Below are 20,057 nucleotides of genomic sequence, written 5' to 3' on the forward strand. Positions count from 1 at the left end.
CTTGTTTTACACTTATTTTGTAGACCGGCATTAAAAAGGAAAAGAGGGGGACAAAGCCAGGGAAGGAGATGGCAGGAAACTTGGACAAAGTTTAAGGAAGCCTCGGGGTCCAGCAAGCCAGCTTTCCTGCGTCCCCTTCCCCCTCGGCGATTGCCTCTCCCCTCACGTGCACCCACCCCGCTTTAAAAAAAAAAAACAGACAAAACTTTGAAAGCGCAGCCAGTGGCGAAAGGGAACAGGTGTTAACCCTTCCGCGGCTACGCCCGAGTTAGGAGCTGCTTGATGAAATCGGTGCGGCCAGATTACCTCTTCTCCAGACCGGGCAAGGAGGAGAAAACTAAACCCGAGTGAAAGTCGCCTCGGCCGCGCGCGAGAAATGGGAATATAGGGAGGGGGAGGAGGAGGGGAAGGGGGAGAACTCAGACGACGCTGGGAAGGAAAACGCTTCCAATGAGCCCGGGAGGCAGCCCCGCTTTTGTTAGGCAAGGGGGGCGACGGGTGGGCCTGGCTCGAGGTGAAGGGTGAGAGCCATGCATCCTCCCCCTCCACCGAGAACGGCGTCCCGGGCGAGCGAGGTAAGAGCGGAGCGAGGGAGCGCGCCGGCTTTTTTTGCAGGAATCCGGGCAGGATTTTTTAAAAAAAATTATTATTTTTTTAACAAGCGGGAGTGAAGCGCTTCGTTGCGTTCCGCCTTCCGGGGACGCTTTGCAAGTCGCCAAGTGGGAAAGGCGACCCGCAGCAAGGAGTCCGGGTGGCGAGAGTTTTGAATACCTCCTTGTGCTGCTGGATGCAAAAACTCCGAATCCCTGGGAAACGGTGCCTCGCAGGATCCAACCGTGGAGATTGAAGTCGTGGTTTTACCCAGTACGTGTCCCTTGAGCTGGAATTCCGGCTTTGTTTGGTTAGACTTGACTTCCATAGGGGCGCAGCCTTCACTGCCCGCGTTGACACTTGCCCATTCCCCCCCACCCCCCCACACACACTCATTTTTTTTTTCCCTGGGAACTTCCACCGGATATTTTATCAGGAATCCGGGCGAAGTGGCGGAAAAGCTTATATTCGTATTAAACCTGTCCCAGCAAACTTCCTTGGAGGAGTCTGCGCGCGCGCGCACTGCGAACCGGGCGAAATTCCCTCACAACTGTATTTTTTATTTATTTTTTGCTCCTAACCGCCGAACCGCGGGGAGACGGAGGAGCCTTGCGCTTGAACTACCAGCTAACTTTATGGGGGGCGTCTGATTTGGGAAAGTTTTTGGTTTTTTTGCCTCGTATGCCGGGTTCTTATCTAGTGTTGTTGCAGAGGGCAGCAGGGAATGAACGCGCTTAGTAAAAACATGCAGCCCTGGAAGTTTAACTTGGTGGAATCTCCTGGGAATGTTGCTGCCTGGATTCGTGCGCGTAGCGGTGGAATAATACAGCTAAAAAGGTGAAAAAACAATGTTGAAGCTAACAGGAATGGAAGGTTTGTGTGTGTGTGTGTGTGGGGGGGCAGCAAAATAACTCCAACATGCATTTTTGCCCCTATTGTCTGATGATGGTGCAGATACTACCAGCCTAGAATACGAGCCATTGGGTAAAATCTGTGGGATAGACATGTTCTGGTCTTCGACCAGAATGAATGTGCCTTGCAGAGATGTTTCCTTTTGGTGAAAGTTGCATGTGAATATTTGATGTTATTAGAAAACCCTCTTGATTTGCATGCTGTGCATACTACCTGGGGATGGAGGAGAAGAGGCAAGCTCAAGAAGCCTTCAGATTGCCTCTTCTTCCAGAGGAACTGGAAACAGGCAGTTTTGGAAGAGGTGTTGAAGGAACGTGACTTAAAAGCAGGCTGTTTTGGAGGATCCATAGATCAGGACTTAATTTCTGCGTTAGAGATTACAGCTTTGCCAGGTTTGGGCTGGAAATCAGTCGTTTCCCCCCTCCCTTTTTGATTCTGGCTTCTCTGTACCACAAAAGTTTCAGTTTTTTACACTGGAGGACTAATCTGTTTTAAACAGAACTTGGTTGCAGAAAGCTGGGTTTCAGTCAGCTTGATGACCTGATCATTCTTAAGAGGTCTTTCAGCCTGTAGTTAATTAAATTCCCCTCAAAAGTCTTGTGCAGAGGTTTAAGGAGGGACATTGAGGTATGTCTGCCTTCAGCTGAAGTTCAAAACAAAGTGCTTTGGGGACATAGTTACTATCCACACAGGACCTTCTCTGCTGCCTTAAAATAAATATATAAATATAAATATAAATATAAATATATATATATATATATATATAATCTTAAAAAAGTAAACCAGCACATAGTTTAACAAAACGGTTGATGCTTTGGAAGAAAAGGTGGTGGGTTGACATGATTCCTATCTGCTCCTTTTCTTATTAGCCACATTTTTGAATGTTTTCTGAGCTTATATGGGTACCCATGTCTCTTGCTTCCCAGAGAGGAGGTTGGGAAGGGAATGGTTGGGCAGAGAGGAAACTTTTGCGGCTGGTTCACAGCCCTATTCAGAACAGATGTTCTACATCTGGGGGCAAAAAGTGGACAAATGTAAATGGTGAAATGTTTGTGACCTGCCAAACACAGAAATGACATGTATCTGCCCTGTTCTGTGGAATAGCTGGGTTACCTTACACAGAACACGATACATGCATGCCATTTCTGTGCTAGGTAACCCAGCTATTTAAGCAGGTAGGTACGATTTACATATGGCATAAAGACTGGCATGGTGTGTGTTAAAGTCAAAGATTTATATGTGAATTGAACATCCATCAGGAAGTCCAGCATGTTTCTTTGAAGAGTCTGTTTTTTTTTCAATTTATCCTGGCTCATAGTGAGGAAAGAATAAGCTGTAAAAACTTCTAACAATGGTAACTTTCATTCTCTTCTAACCTAAAACATCTGCACCCAGTGAAAGTTTTAACTTTGCTTTCTGTGTTGGACTGATCTGCTATGTTAAATACTTAGTGTAAACAACACGAATGTTTACACATATATTTCCATGCACTTTCTTTCATCTAGTAATGCCATGTGCAAACTAATTAAGTGGTTGAAAATGAGCCTCCAAACTACATACTAGGCTATAGCCCAAAATCAGCCTTTTTTCTCTCTCTCTGCTCCCAATTATAAAAGTTCAAGTGCTTTTCTTTTTGTCCTCAAGGTTTTTGCTGAGTTTATTCCAAAGATCTGAAATTTGTGATGGGGGGAAAATGGGTGAAAAATAGTCTCTCCATTTTAATGGTCATCTTTATTTTTAACTGATACAATTAGTCCATTGTTCAAAGATGACCTTTTTCTAAGCCTCTCCTATACAAGTGAGTCTTTTTGAAGCTTAACTTGTTTCTTTTGTTTATGTGGAACCAACCAAAACAATGTTCTCTCCATTATTTCAGTCACCTGAAGAAAGAAGTTTCTTAAAATTGTTCAGGCTGCTTCAGGGACAGGTATCCTAAGGTCTTGAAATTGATGTGCGTTGCACCTGAAGAGTGAGAAAGAATTTCCTACTTGGCTATGAACAGTGATGTTGGGGTTAGTTTCCCTGGTGTATGCATGGAGAGGAGGAATAAGTTGCATTGTGACTTGTAAACTGAAGTTGACGTGGAATTAGGTGGGAGCTTCTTGCCTCAGAAATGATTCCTATTTCCTTTCATTGTTTTTAAGCTCTGCCTTTCAAAGCTGGGATTTAATTCCATGCGTTTGAATTGCGGTTGGCACTCTGGTTTTTCTGTTCAGCGAGATCAGTGGGCATGAAAAAGATTTCATTTGTCTGGTCCTGGCTGACTTTTTTTTTTTAAAAAAATAATGTTATGGTTGCAGACTGCATAATTTGGCCGAGAAGGGAATGTCTGTCTTGAGATGAGTTTGAATTTGATGACTACAGGAGCATATCCATATGCTTTGCTTGGCAGAAGTACAGAAACGGTTTGCTGTTTCCTACTTGTGGTTTTGGATTGTTTGTTTTCTTTGACTTCCCAGTTAAGTCTGCACTCCAAGGGTTTCCTGATGGTATCCTATCTAATTATTATCCAGGTCCAGCTAGCTTTGCTTTCTCAAAATCAGCCAAGCATAGCTAGGTGCTGCCACCTGCTGTGGTATAATTTAGTCACCATTGTAAAAATCAGAACAATTTGTGGTGTACAGTAGAAATAAATATTGGATCCTCATAATTACAAGCATTAATGTATGACTATACCCAGTGTCTGGGCTGTGACTGCTGCTGTTTGTACATTCTAACACTTAACCTGTGCTATATCATAGGACAGCTTTTCTTAGCCAGTGTAGTATACTTAGGTGATAAATTTATAAAAGCTCTTATTATATTTGCAGTCCATGTGAATAGTTAGTGTAACCAGTCAGTTACACAGCAGGAGGATCGGTGCATAGCATTGAATCAAACCGCTGTTTCTTCATAGTCTTTCCTTCTGCACAACTAAGACTGCAACACCCTTGCAACAGTTGATGTTGGGATTTCAGCTTGTTGGATTTTGAGTTATGGTGGGTTAAATCAAAGGCTCTTTAACTAATAGTCTTTTGCTTTGTCTCCCTTAATTTTTAAGGGTCCTGGTTTCTGAGGTTATCTAAGAGGAGATACTGGCCGTAGGAACTGCAGACATTGGACATAGTAGGAAGGGCAGCAAGTGACTGTCATTCTACACCACCTCTCACCAGTTGCTTGGAAACCTGCAGTCCAGGCTGGAACCATGGACTCTGCCAGGGCCCCCCACATGAAGGTCCGGAGAGACGTCGGTGACTACCTCAACTATGAAATCATCAGCAAGCATTACAACTACACAGGGAAGCTCAATGAGAATGCCGAAAGTGGGATCAAAGCAACATCGGTGGTTTTCATCATTATCTGCTGTTTCATCATCCTCGAGAACATCTTTGTTCTGCTGACTATTTGGAAAACCAAGAAATTCCACAGGCCAATGTACTACTTTATTGGTAACTTGGCACTCTCAGATCTGCTGGCAGGAGTGGCATACATCGCTAACATCCTACTGTCCGGCTCCACGACTTACAGCCTCACCCCTGCCCAGTGGTTTCTTAGAGAAGGAAGCATGTTTGTGGCTTTGTCTGCTTCGGTCTTCAGCCTGCTAGCTATTGCCATTGAGCGATATATCACCATGTTGAAAATGAAGCTCCATAATGGCAGTAATAGTTTCCGTTCCTTCCTGCTCATCAGCGCCTGTTGGGTCATCTCTGTGATATTAGGGGGTCTCCCTATTATGGGATGGAACTGCATTGGCTTCCTGGAGAATTGCTCCACAGTGTTGCCTCTTTATCATAAGCATTATATCCTTTTTTGCACCAGTATATTTACTGGCCTCTTACTGGCCGTTGTGATCCTTTACTGTAGGATCTACATCTTGGTAAGGACAAGGAGCCGTAGGCTGACTTTTCGGAAGAACGTGGCCAAAGCAACCCGGAGCTCAGAGAAGTCACTGGCTCTGCTGAAGACGGTGATTATTGTTTTAAGCGTCTTCATTGTCTGCTGGACTCCCTTGTTCATTCTTTTGTTGCTGGACGTGAGATGCAAAGTCAAGTCTTGCCCCATCCTCTTCAAGGCTGAATATTTCTTAGTACTAGCAGTTCTGAACTCAGCCACCAATCCAATCATCTACACGCTTACCAACAAGGAGATGCGGAGGGCCTTTTTCAAGATTGTACGGTGCTGTACGTGTCCCACCACAGACTCTGGGGCCAAAGTCAAGAGACCCATCATTGGAGGGATAGAATTCAGTCGAAGCAAATCTGACAATTCCTCCCATCCTCAGAAAGATGAGGGGGATCCTCCAGAAACAATTGTGTCCTCCGGTAATGTCACCTCGTCGTCTTAGGAGCTTTGGCAAAATGGAGGCCTGAGCCCCTTGAAGGCTGACACGTGGGGGATAGCTCTGCTTGCTTGTCTCCAGACAGAAGGAGGAGAGTGAGAACGAGTTGGTCTGAAGGGGAAATGGAGTATTGGTTGGGGGTCCAGCTGTTGGTCTAAGACACATGGTGTCCTTTGAAAATATTTCCTCTCTGGGAGAATGTTGTATGTTGGTTTTCCCTGAGGCAACTTAGGGTTGTTAGGAATATTCAAGCTCTATACACCTTTGAAAAGTAGACACTTGGATCAGCCTTTGAATGGGAGTATGAGTGGGGAAGGAGAGAAATATCTTCAAATTGTCCCCCCCCCAAGGTAAAACTCCTGAACCCCCGAAACAAAGTTCTTGCTATATTGGATTGACAGTCTTATTTAATTAACTCCCTTGTCCAGGGAAGGAAATGTGCTAGTATATTCTGAGTAATAGAAAGAGAACCGGGGCTGGGATTTTATCTCAAGAGTTGTTCAGGTGGGTGTTTCTCTTTGGCACTTAATCATCAGTGGAAAGCCAATGGGAATTAGGTGCTGGAGACTGCTGTGGGTTACTCTGAGGAAGATAGCCCCATACTCCTGGTTGTAGTTGAATCCTCAAGGAATTAGTGAGACTGTGATACGTGTGAATTAGACTGGGGCTGTTTGAACTTAATAGATGTGTCATTTGAACTTTTAAAAAAAGCTGATAAATATGCTGCTTTCAGTAACGAATTGCATTTTAATAACTTTAACAGCAGCTTTATATACACAGTTTTAACCGTCAGCCATGTCCCATTTCTGCTCCTGGTAATCATAAGAATGTTAAGAACGGCTCTGCTGGAGACCTTAATTTTCTTCCAGTCAACTTTGTTGTAGGACCTCCCTTATCTTAGTGTAGGATACATATTTTTCCTTCTTCTTCCTCCTGCCCCCCATTGATCAAACAGCTGAACATGGGGTGCTTGCAAGCAGGAGATGGAGCCATACCTGTTTACTACTGTTGGTCTGCAACTAATAGTTGGAGATAGGTTGTTCTATAGCTCTTCAAAATTAATAGACCAATTCTCTATGAATTTATCCTTTTCTTTTTTAAAGCCATTTGAATTAATGGCCATTGCCCTCTCTAGTGTTAATGAATTCAACCAGGTTAATTATGTGCTGTGTGATGAAATATTTTGTTTTTCCTCTCCTTCCAATCAAGTTCTTAGGATGATTTTTCTGAATCCTAATGTTCTTTGCGAAGGATACATATTTTCCTGTTTATTTTCTTCACAGCATACAAAATTTCCTATTTTCTTTTGCTATGTAAATTGTTTATTTGTAATGGCACAGTGGTTAGAACACAGTATTGCAGATTAACTCTGCCCTCTGCCAGGAGTTCGATCCTGACCAGCTCAAGGTTGACTCAGCCTTTCATTCTTCTGAGGTCAGTAAAATGAGGACCCAGAGTATTGGGGGGCAATATGCTGACATTGTAAACTGCTTAGAGAGTGCTGTAAAGCACCAGGAAGTGGTATATAAATCTAAGTGCTATTGCTATTCATTTCTCATAATCAACTTCTAAGGAAGATATTGAAACTCAGTCTCTTTTGTTGCCCTCTCCTACAATGCAATTTTTCCAGTTGCATTATGCCTTTTTCGAAATGTAGCCAGAAGTGTACACTGCATTATAAATACGAATGAACCCTTTGTGTAAGGGCTTTACAATTCGATAGTTTTATTTTAATCCCTAGCATGGACTATTTCTTTCTCATAGTGTCACACGTTTAGTTAACAACTTTATTAGTTGTCTGCTGTGACCGTACATTTCTTCTGGTTAGAGGTTTACCTCAGTGTGCAACATTTTATGTATTTATTTCTGAGATATAGTTTAGGCTGAAAGATGAATCACAGATAATAAGACTTCTAAGAAATGAACAAAGAAAGAAGATTGGGCCATTCTGCAACTTCAGCAAATGTCCACACTTAAAATCTTTGTGTAACCATTATGTGTCCTTTCATTTTAAATGGTGTCCACTGACTGCAAATCCATGTCCATCCATGGAAAGTATTATTTGTATTAAATGAATGTATTTTATTACAGCATTAATTGCTATTTTGTGTTTGTGTATGTATGTGTATGTTTTAATTTGAGTCAATATAAAATGTAGAGATGCCAATAAGCATAGATGCTATTTTATATCTGGACTGGTTGTCTTCAATTTTATGAGAAATTCAAGCTTCATCCTAACCTGAAAGGAAGTTCCCCATATTAATTACTTGGGACGTACATCTGTCTTTTCCACTTAAGATCAATCAGTTGCAAAGGAAGATACTGTGGATTTCTGTATATATAATAGTTGTGTGAAAGAAAGGATTTCTGAAGGTGCTGCTTATGGTGAAATCAGTGTGTCTTTGTGCAGGTGTGAGGGATCCACCTCCTAAAATCACCAGAGTTCAGTGGAAGAGGCCATGTTTTACATCTGGGAGGATCCAAAGTTTAAATAAAAAAAAAAAAATGAAAATGGCAGCAGTGTCTCCACTGCTGTGGTTGTTAATCCGTCGATATTGCATTATTGAGCTTTGTTGTCATAAGCAAAGTAGCTTCAACCCACAGATCAATGTACAAGTATTGGCTGAATTCATAGGTGGGCATTAGAAACAAGGTTATTGGCCCTTTTAGCATTATTTTCAGTGCAATTTTTTAAAAAAAATATGTAAAATGTTTCTGACTTGGTTGTACAGTATAGCCTAAGTATTAATAAACTGGGATTTTGTATAAACTGTACATTGAGCTACTCTTCCTTTGAGGTCATACGTGGCTTTGTATATGTTATATAGGTTTCATGGAATAGCATCAAGTAGCTCTTTTTAAATACAGTGCTCAACAACTGAAAAAAATATTGTTACAGAAATCTGAAGCGTATGTGGGGGTGAGGGCCCTGAAAATATCTCTACAACTTTTTCACAGCTATGTAAAAAAACAAAATGTATCTGTTTTTCTTACATACATGCACACCATGTATGTAATACTGTCCTATTCAAATTACCTATTCAAACCCTAACCCTAACCCTATTCAATTGAAGGAATGAAAGAAATCGGAAGCTAATATTTCCTACAAGGCTTTATGTTCACTCTGGTTAATAATTTTGGTTTTTTTTTAAAGGAAAGAATACAAGGTATTCTGCCCCCACTTCATATAAAAAGTATGTTTCAATCCTATTATATCACTTAACTGGAGGAAGCCTCTATTGAATATGTTAGATCTTATTTCTGATTACAAGCATATAGGATTTACATACATACATATGTTAAGTTTTTGCGGGTACTTACATGTATGGCATTTGGCTTTGTTCGGGTATTTTCCCACGTCATTGTCTTTAAAAGCACAACTACAATGATGTGGGAAAATACCAAACAAAGCATGAATACATATATATATATATATATATATATGTATGATTATATGTAATGTAATGTATGTATGTTGTGTGTGTGTGTGTGTTGTGTGTGTATGTATTGTAGATATATATATATATATATATATATATATATATATATATATATATATATATATATATATATATATATTCTAAAATCCCGAGTTTTAACACATTGAGTGAGTATTGCCTCTTGTGAGCTTTGCTAGACATTTATTCCATTACAAAACATTTCTGTGAACTTTTCATTTTATGGTGTATCAAAACAATTGAAATCCAAAGCAGATTTTCGGCAGAGGCACAACCAGTGAGAACTTACACTTTCAAAATGTTGCAGTAAACTTGGAAGTTGTGCAGTGGCATTGAACCATAGCTCCCCTCATTTCCAACCAATGACTGCTGGAGAACACCAAGTTGGGGACGGCTGGTTCAGAGGGAACACGAGATTTAGATGGTTCTTCTGTGACTCATGCTGGTTCTTCATTCCCATATAACCCCCACCCCCAATAATCCCTCAGACCGTATTGAATCTTACAGGATGCAGTTGGGTTACAAAGATAACCCTCACCTTCTTAGGTTGTGTGTCATCTCTCTGTAACATTTTCTGGTGGAAAACTCAGCTGCCTGACAAATGAAAGAAATGTTTTAGGTTGCAGCCTTTTGCTTCCTGAAGGAAATTCCAAAAATGCCCTGAAGACAAAAAACGGAAGAAGGCTGGGATTTCTCTCCATCTGTCTCCTGGTATGGAAGAAATGACTTCATTTGCAATCATTTCCTTTTCTTGGAGAGTGTTTTTGGCAAAGTTTGGAAGTGAGAGGTGACTGGTCAGAATACGCAAAATACTAAGATTAATTTCTCCAGCTTAATACCCTTTAGATGTATCGGGATTGCTGTACCATTCAGAGAAATGCTTTTCAATGTTATGTTTGGAGATTATGGGTTTTACATTAGCACATTAGGTTCCAGATTGTAGGAAGTCTGATTTTGGCTTTTATGGACTGTTTCACTGGTTATGTTATCACAGATGACCTTAATATATTTTCATGAAATATAGAAGATTGAAAATTCAGGTTGCCCCTTTGTAATCTGGATGCTAACCATTGGTCTTGACATTTTATTTCTCTATAATGTTTTTGAAGTGCTGTTGGACTTTACAGAGTTTTTCAGGATGAAAGCCACACTTGAAGAAAAAGAGAATTATTGAAATTTAGAATTATTTAAAAACCATTCTTTCATGACCTCAACACCATCATTTCAATGGCTTATCCAACATTAAACAAAACAGATACCATTTTAAACTTCTAAGAAAGAGAGTTATAAATCTAGGCTACAGAAAAAAAAACTGAGTTCCAATACACATGATTATATTTATAATTTCTAATAAATATGGAAGGGAAAAACGAGAATGAATGCAAATGTTCACAGAAATGGGCAGCTTTGTACTACTGGGCCATATTTGCACAGCATACATAATTCCATTAATGAACAAATTCATTTTTTTAGGTAAACAATATATTGAATCATAGCCAGATTGGTTGGGTTTGATGCAAATTGCAAAAATGGGGGAAAAAGGCCCACCTTGAAGGCTAAAATCAAACTGAGTATGTTTTTATGAATGTAGGTGCTAAGTCTTTAACTGACCTGGTTACAAGCTGTGCAAATGCATCATGGATAACCTATTGTTCCTCATTTCTGCTTGGCTACTAGTTCTTAAGAATCAGCAAGTAGCTTTTTCTATTATTTGCTATCTGCTCCTTTACAAAATGAGAGGTTACACACCAGATTGTCTATATGCTGTAATACTAAGTATTGGTCCAATTGCATATGATCTGGAGGTTGGCCAGAAAGATATAAGAACTACTGCCTCATTGCTAAGAATCTTCCAACATCTCAAACTGATGCCCAGCTCAGCTCAGTTCACATTTCAAATTAGTTCTCAGGACGACAGAAACAAAACAAATGGGATTGCCTGTACAAAGAAAATGTCTAATTGAAATAGGTTAGTATTGCTCTATTAGCTGCTGGGCCATCTGCAAATGCAGCTTGAAATGCTGTTACCAGTTGCCTTTGGAGGAATGAAAAACAAAAGAAGAGCCATGGTGTTCAAAGGAATCCTGCTGCATCCATTGTTGGAATGGAGGATAGAAATGCTGACAAATGTGCTTATTACCAGCCATATTGGCATTCACTTGCATGAATGTCAACTTCTTCACTCACCAGTTGCATCAGTAAGGATAGCGTCAATCACAATTGTTGGCTGATTCTTACTTTGATCCCTCCCTATCAAAGTTTTTTTTTTTTCCTGACTACCTGATTTAACATTAAGATCTTGGAAAGCCTCTTCCAGATTCTTGGATAGGTAAAGTGGGCATTGATAATAGAGACTATCCCCACATGGATTTCTCTCACCTCTTCAGCGCCACACTATGATAGTTTTAACTTCTCTGAGATCAGTTTTATTTTAATGGTAAACTGTTTGGGTTTCTTTTAAATGGGAAGCAAAACACGAATGTTTTAAATAAATAACATTATTTTGCCTGGTTTGTTGATTTCAGAGCAGAAGTCACTAAATCTCCAAAAAGAAAATATGAGAAATGTATGTTGCTCTTAGTTTCAAGAAATATTTGAGAACATTGTGTGTAAATGGAGCTTGCTGTTTCTAACCTGCCATAACACATAGGCTTCTGATTCCATGATTAAAAAATAATAATCTTGCTTTGCTTGATATTTCTGGAAGAACTGATCAGATAGCCTGCTTGTTATCCATTCAATCTGGAGAACAGAGACAGTTGGGAAATCACTGAAATTTTGACTGTGATAACATGCATTCAGCATTGTATTGAATTAAAGGTGGGAACTTCAGGCTTCCTAGAACGCTAGAAAACCTGCACCTCAACAGTTAGTTTTTAAAGGTACAATAAATAGCTTGTCACCTTTCTAATCTGAGATAATCCTGATGTTTAAGATTACAGTTCCCAGCTATCATGAGCATGATGGTTTTGGATTAGAGTTTAACCCAGTGGTTTAGAAAGCATCAGGTACAAGGAGGATAATATCAATTTTTAAGTAGAAAGTGGTGTCTTAAGAAATTTAAGAATGTTATGTTAATTCTTAAGGCCAAAGATTACTTTTGGATCTGTGTTACATCACACCTCAATTTTCTGGTTCTTCCTTCTCCTATTAGTGGAATTTCTCTTGGTTTACTCTTTACAAAGGGTGAAGAAAGAGATAGGATGTCCTATGCAGTTAATAGCATAGTTATAAATATTGGTAGTTCAGAATAATTTCCTCTACTTCCTTGTAACTATGGAATTTTTATTAGAGAATTTTGACTGAGATGATTTTATTTGGGTTGGGTTTTGTTTGTATTTTTAGTTTCAAAACAATTTCTCCACACAGCTCTCTTAGCCGTTATCTGATGAAACACACTTGTTTTGGGATTCTGAGAAGAAACAACATAGAACTTAAGAACAGGAATCCTAACTACGACTCTACCGTATCGTATATCTGAGTGCGCTTTCCAGGAACTGAAGTAATTATATGGGAATGTGAAAGACCAGATAGAGATCACGGGCCTGATCTGGGCAAAGCAATACATCTACAGTACTTTCTGTTCTAGACTTTAGGCAGCCTTTAGGCAATTCTTCTGCAGTATGACAACTCTAGTGTGAACAATCTCATTGAACTAGCAGTTTGATATGGCTACAAACAAACAGAGGTCCTTTCCTTTTCCTTCCCCTTCCCTTCCCTTCCCCTTCCTTCCTTCCTTCCTTCCTTCCTTCCTTCCTTCCTTCCTTCCTTCCTTCCTTCCTTCCTTCCTTCCTTTCTTTTCCCATCAGTTTTCTTGGCAACATTTTTGGAAGTGGTTTGCTACTGCTTTCTTCCTGAGCTTCATGTCCAATACAGGGCTAAAAGTCTTAAGTTTTTAAGCCTTAATGATCACATCAAACTGATTCCGAAATAAGAGTTTTAGGCTTGCATTAACAGAACAACTGTTTCCAGATCATAGAAACTAATAATAATGTACTTTGGTCAAAATCCCATATCAAGAGGCCAGAAAGGATTCTGACTTCATGAAGTGAGTTCAGAAGAGGAAAACAAGCAGAATCAAAGCATGAGAAGATTAGATAAGAAAAGTTAGAGAGAAATATCTTAAGTTTTGGAAAAGATGACTGAGGAAGGAATATAATAATAGTCCTCTTTAAAATAAAGGTTAGCCATGGCCTGTTCCTTAGAGTGCAAGAAATGGAATAATGGCTACAAGAAGTCAGAATTGAGTTGAATATTAGGAAAACAACAATGACACACAACTACAACAATTCAACAATAGAATCCAATTCTTTGGGAGGGGTGAGCTCTTCTTTACTGGGTGTGTTTAACCAGAAGTTGACAATTGCCTGGTGAACAAACTTTAATCCTTTAATTAAGCAATTGTTTGGACTCCACAGTCTATGGCTGCTTCCTAAACAGGGACTCTATCATTCAATTTCCTAGATAACTCTCTGATCTAAGGCCAGGATCAAGATTGGCATTGTCAGTGTGACATGGTCATTGCTTTATCCTGCTGTACTATATGAATCATTCAGCAGCTGGGTGTGTTATTGTAAGCCAGATTTAGCTTCTTTAATGCTGCTTCCCTGACATCATGATCTCTTTGGGGAATGAGAGGAAGGTAAACCTCAGGTTAAGCACAAACTAGCTAAGCATATGTTGGTAATAAGTTCAGAGAACTCTAAGCAGTCAGTCAAAACTTGACAATCTTTGCAGTCATCTGAATTTCCCAGATGTTTTGTGTGGATGTCCCATCATCCAAAAACAAATTATTGAATGCAGAAGTTCTCTGCTTATGGTAATAAGATAAATAAAAGATAATAAGATAATAAGCAAAGAGCCATAAGTGGTTTGCTTATAGGTTTGCATGCCCAATTTACCTCCTCCATTTATAGGGGAGCATAGTTCCACACAACTGTAGCAGAGCACTTTACATAGATGGCTTTCTTGTTGCTGCCGTATTCTAAAGCCTCTTGTTCTCTTTCTCTACCTTCTTCCTGCTTCTCCAAGAAAAAGCCAGGGGTGGGATTCTACCAGTTCAGACTGGTTGTATAGAACCGGTTGTTATGATTCTGAGACCAGGCAAATCATGCCCTGGCTGGCCCTCCCTCTCCACCCACCCCACCCAGTCAGTCCTTATCGTGCATGCGCAACATCGTTTTGTATGCCCGGTATCGCTGACTGGGTTATTCCTTGCCCAGTCCCTCCTTAAGGTATTTCTTTTTTTTTCCCCTCCCACCCATCAGCTGCTCCTATGACGAGCTGTGCTGGGATTTCCTTCCTGTCTTACTGCTTTACCCGGAGGGCCAGGAAGGCAAAACATCAAGAGGAGAGACACAGCACCCTCCCCTGTACTCCATTTTTTGCCTTCCTGGACCCCAGGGAAACTTTCTGGGAGCAAAAATGCCCCCCCCAGGAGGCTTCCCTGAGGCCCAGAAGGCCCAAAATGGAGGGTGGGGATGCTATGTGCCCCCCCCCAGGCTCCATTTTTTCCTTCCTGAGCCCTAGGGAAGCCTTTTGGGAGCAAAAATGCCCCCCCCAGGAGGCTTCCCTGAGGCCCAGAAGGCCCAAAATGGAGGGTGGGGGTGCTATGTGCTCCCCCCAGGCTCCATTTTTTCCTTCCTGAGCCCCAGGGAAGCCTTTTGGGAGCAAAAACTCCCCCACAGGAGGCTTCCCTGAGGCCCAGAAAACCCAAAAACTCGGGAGGGGGGGTGCTGCAAAAAAAGAGCCACACCTACCCAGTCAAATGCCATGCCTACCTAGCTGCGCCCACAGAACCGGTTGTTTAAAAAATTGAATCCCACCCCTGGAAAAAGCAGTTGCTTTTGAAATCAAGGAAGACTTATAGTTCAGCTTTCCCAATCAACTGCTACTCCTGGAATTGGGGAAATTTGCTTTCAAATTTCCCAGCCAACATTGCCCTATGGCAACTTAAGGGGATTAGATTCCCAAAAATGGCACACATGAAAAGATCAGGAAGGAAGGAAGGGAGAAAGGGAAGGAGGAAGGGAGGAAAGAGAAACAAACAAACAAACAAACAAACAAACAAATAAATAAATAAGATGTAGATCCTTTCATGGAGCATCTGCCTGTCAGTAGGTACAGTAATTGCCTATCAAAATAGACAAATCAAATACTTAATGCTTTAAAGAAAAAAGTTGTTTTGTTCAGTAGTTTTTGTCCTGTTTTGTTTTGGGGAGAAAAACGGTTGACATTTATTCAAATCTATTCTATTCAAGTATTCTTCTTTCAAGGACATGCTGAAGTCCCAAAGAGCCAGTTTTTAGGGTGACCTTTTCCAATCTGAACTCATTACCAATTGTATTTCCTGGCTGATCCCTTGGTATGGCTTCTAATTATAGGTTTCATTATTTGAGGCTCATTCAGTAGACGGCAAAAGTCTCTCCCTCCCAATCCACACACCCCCATATTCCAAGTATTGTCAGATCTATAGTAGGAGAACATTTATTTCAAACTAATGACCAAGTATTTTTTCTCTCCAGTCAGCTGGATAGCTGAATGAATAAAAAGGGGAATCAAATAGGTGTTTCCCCCTACTTTTCTTTGTTCCTGTTCTAAAACCTAGGGGAGGAAAGAAGAAGAAAAAAACCCACACTCTGAGTTGGCTAATTTAAAGCCACCTGTTATAGAAGAAGGATTTTGGTTTTTTTTTTTTAAAGAAATACTGTACTATTGAAATGAAGTAGATAAGCAGAGAACCCCATTCAGCAAACTTGAACTTGAACTGAGAACCAAATCTGAGCAGTAGTAAATGCCATTCTTTTGTGTGCTGATGATTAATGGGAATGGATGGGACGAAGAATTCAATTCAATTCAGAATAGAGCTGGAAAGGGCCTTGGAGGTCTTCTAGTTCAATAAGCAGCAGACCCTATTCCCATGATGGCGAACCTATGGAACGCATGTCGGAAGTGGCATGCAGAGCCCTCCCTGTGGGCACGCGAGCCAACGTCCTAGCACAGCTCCGCCACGCATCATGTGCGGGCCCCGCCAGCTCTGTAGTATGCCTTTACGCCTTTATGCTGGCTTTCATGGCCAAGCTGTGACTTAAACTCATGGTCTCCTGCTTTCTGTCCTAGTGCCTCAACCACTAGACCAAACTGGCTCTCTTTAGTTAGTACTGGAGTTTCTCTGTTAGTACTTCAGTTCTCTGCCCTAATGAGTGGGTGGTCATGGCTGGGTGGTCATGTAACTGGATGGGCATGGCCAACTCAACCTTAGGAAATTTCTCCTTAGTCCAACTCACAATAAAATAGCACTGTTCCAATTAAATAATGGTTCAGGCAAACCTGTGAGAACCAGCTGAATCCCACCACTGACTTATGTCTTATGCCTTATGGCCAATACCATTTCAGACAAGTGGTGGTCCAGTGTCTTCTTAAAAACCTCCAGTGATAAAGCACCCACAACTTCTGAAGATCTGAATGAAGGTTTGACTCTGGCATCCATCTTTCAGGTGCACTGAAAAACATCCTGAAGCTGAGTATTTGACTTTCAGCCTCTGCCAAAATCAGTAGCTTTGGCTCCATTGTCCTAAGCAAGTTGTAAAAGTGGTCTGCAAACTCTACTTTATAGGCACCTAACTGTTCTGAAAGCTTCCTTTATTGCAAACTCACATCATCAAACTCATGACGTCATGCTGGTGTCACGTGTTGTATTGGGACTTTTCCCCCCTTTGCTAAACAAGCTGGGGGCATGGCCAGTGCATGATGCATCCGGCCTGCAGGCCGGGAGTTTGACAGCCCTGCTTTATTGCCACTCTCATTTTGTGCAATCAGTAGTGTCCTCACAAAGCAAGAAAAGACTTCCAAATTCAGGAAGGCAGGTAGATTCTCAGAACTTCTGATAGAATTCTTAAGTCTACAAACCATTTTATTGATATTCCCTATTGCCTACTCCCTTTGTTAAATCTCTGATCCCTAGTCCCAGATATATTTAAATACCCCAATGAACTCATTCTTTCTTTCAGATCCTCACTTTTACACCATTTGTGTAACAAGAGTTTTACTTGAACAAATTGCAGTAAAATGTAGTCCATTCCTTGTGAAGCCTGTTGCATCCAAGTTTGAAAAATTGGGGTTTTACTATATGAAGAACTTCACCATCTGAGAGCTATTGAAACAATTTTTTTACATATAAGAAATTTGGTTCTGGCATGGAGATTGCAATTTGATTGCAATTTAACAGATAAACACCACACAAGTAGTTTTGGAAGCCCCTCCCTTCTTTAAACTGTTGGTCTGACAGTTTAATTAAAAAAAAATCTTTTATTCATGAGTATAATTGCATGCAGTGAGGAATTAATATCCTATAGAGCTTATATATGTGAAAGCTCCTACGTAAGCTTCCATGTAGATAGTTCATAATTTGGGATCATCTATATACAGTTTCCTGCTGCAGAAACTCACACCATAGATGTGAACAATTAACATTATAGCACAAATTATTGATAGGACAGGCATCTTCCCAATGATCATATAGTGGGTTCTGCAGAAATTTGTATTATCTCAGAAAACAAACAATACAAATAAACAAACAACCCCTATAGTTAGCATCTAGCAAAAGATCAGATTGGACAGATCTGCCAATTGTTTGACATGGTCCACATTTTCTTTTGATTCTCTAACATTGACATGATTGCTACTTCCTTTTATTGCTAATTTTATAGTTTCAGAACAGAGGGGGATCTACCCTTTTTAAAAACCTCAGAAGTTCGAGCCATGCACAAAATAATTATTAGTTCCAAATCTCACATTTCATTTTGACTATGGTGGGGTTTTTTTGTGCTTTAGTATCAAGTCAGCCCTTTTGCTTTCTCCGACTTTCTTTGCTAAATACTTTTGCTTGAAGTTACATCTCAATGTATATTGTTTATACTGTTTGATAAAGAGGTCATAGAATGAAATTCTATTGAGTGCCTATTTAAGTATTTGATGATGTCTAATTTAACTTCCTACAATAAAAGTACCTTGTTATTTGAAAATGCTACACATTCCATTTGTTCCTTAATATTTAAAAAACAGTACAGTAAAACGTTAAATATTGTTAAGGATTGAGACCTCTTTTCTTCATAATATAATAAGTTCAAGAAGAAATAAAGATAGGCCCACATTCCAAACATATGGATCATGAAACAAATCAATGTACAATTCTCACTCAAGGCTCAAATGACTACCTAGTCTGAAATGATTCTAGTTTGGACACAGACCTCTGGAGTCTATACTTTTCTTCTGGAGAAGTATATAATGCTGAGAAAGGCAGAAGGAAAGAGAAGAAGCAACTCAGTTATAGTGACTATGTGTGCACCATTAGAAGACTTGGAAGACCAAGTTAGGAATAGATTATCATACAAGGACTCTATGTATATAGTTGATAAGAGCTGACAGTGACAAGATGGCACACAAACAAATCAATCAATCAATCAATCAGATTTTTGTCATCCAAGCAGCAAAGATGTCCCTAAGTTGGACATGAGATGTTCATCTGAAGACCCAACTCTTTAATTGCTTTTCAACACTTGTTTCAACTTATTCTGTGAGATGAAAGGTAAAGGTAAAATCTGTTTTGAGTTGAGGCCAGTTTTTGGGTGAGTTTTATGGAACTGTCCATATAACTTCCTTAGCAACAATTCAAATCTCCTGGATGATTTATGAATGCTCTTTACACTTCTTAGTCTGGTTTGTAGCCCTGATGTTATTTTCCATCCACATACAGTAGCAATCAAGTCTGTCCCTGCTTAGCTTGCCAAGATCAGCCAAAGTTAGCTAAATGGTGCCATCTAGGTGGATATTTATAAAATACTTCGATAAATGAGTGTTGTGTTCCTTTGATCTTTCCAGACAGTTGAAAGGGTTTGAAAGAGGGGCACTTCAGCATTTCTCTGTCTTTTTGGCCTATTTAGCACCTCTATTTGGGAAGAAATATTTTGTCTCTAATATATGTTCACATAGATACATTAACCATAGACGAAGTGGCTGGCATCCCCATCCTTTGTCCACTGATGTTTATTTTGAAGTTTTTTTCATTGCTTCTATTTCTATAATATATTCCCTAAAGTTTGTCTGCTAATAGTGGAATAGATCTGTTAGCTCTGTTTCAGTGGGATTTAGTATGAATGGAGGTTAATGAGTGATCACTCTTGAAAAAATCGGAATGCTGATGTCCCTTTCCTGATTGTCTGCAGAGATTCTCAATCATCCAGGTCATGGTTGTTCCAAAGGTGCTTTTTTCAGGAGGCAACTGGACTTTCTGTTTTTTCTTTTGAAGATGTTTTGCTTCTCATCCAAGAAGCTTCTTCAGCTCTGACCGGATAGTGGGGAATGGAAGGATTTATATTCCTTGCAGACAGCTGGTCATTTGCAACCTTTTAAAGGGTCGTTGAAGCACTTGGAGGTTTATCTGTGTCCTCAAGTCCTCCAAGTGCTTCAATAACCCTCTAAAAGGATGCAAATGACCAGCTATCTGCAAGGAATATAAATCCTTCCATTCCCCATTATCCTGTCAGAGCTGAAGAAGCTTCTTGGATGAGAAGTAAAAAGTCTTAAAGAAAAAATAAAAAAAAAGTCCAGTTGCCTCCTGAAAAAGCACTTTTGGGACCCTTTCTGGATTGCACAGAATTTTTTTTTTAAAGGTGTATTTTTTAAAAAAAATAAATAAAGTGACAGACATTGTGAATAATTCTGACACTTAGAAGGGATGAAAGAAACTGCAATGCACAAAGCAAAGGCGGTATCGGTGA

At 40.1% G+C, this 20,057-nt stretch overlaps 1 protein-coding gene across 3 annotated transcripts; it reads left to right on the forward strand.

The window, feature by feature from the left end:
• The first annotated feature begins 221 nt into the window (after positions 1 to 221).
• Positions 222 to 8,596, forward strand: S1PR1 (sphingosine-1-phosphate receptor 1). Of its 3 annotated transcripts, XM_087930259.1 has the most exons (4): positions 222 to 575; positions 663 to 864; positions 1,303 to 1,428; positions 4,544 to 8,596. In XM_087930259.1, exon 4 carries the CDS (start codon positions 4,688 to 4,690, stop codon positions 5,825 to 5,827), a length of 1,140 nt encoding a protein of 379 aa, XP_087786385.1. In that variant the 5' UTR covers positions 222 to 575; positions 663 to 864; positions 1,303 to 1,428; positions 4,544 to 4,687; the 3' UTR covers positions 5,828 to 8,596. The 3 variants fall into 3 exon arrangements, with proteins under 3 accessions (XP_087786385.1, XP_087786386.1, XP_026556209.1); XM_087930260.1 differs by lacking the exon at positions 1,303 to 1,428 and having other exon boundaries at positions 266 to 575; XM_026700424.2 differs by lacking the exons at positions 663 to 864; positions 1,303 to 1,428 and having other exon boundaries at positions 388 to 575.
• Positions 8,597 to 20,057: the final 11,461 nt, after the last annotated feature.

Source organism: Pseudonaja textilis, chromosome 3 (assembly GCF_049901715.1).
Source record: "Pseudonaja textilis isolate UNSWEBS1 chromosome 3, rPseTex1.2, whole genome shotgun sequence".
Lineage (NCBI taxonomy): Eukaryota > Metazoa > Chordata > Lepidosauria > Squamata > Elapidae > Pseudonaja > Pseudonaja textilis.

What these genes read in the sequence shown, in the direction of transcription:
- S1PR1 (XM_087930259.1), top strand. Translation starts at nt 4,688, where the DNA reads ATGGACTCTGCCAGGGCCCCCCACATGAAGGTCCGGAGAGACGTCGGT.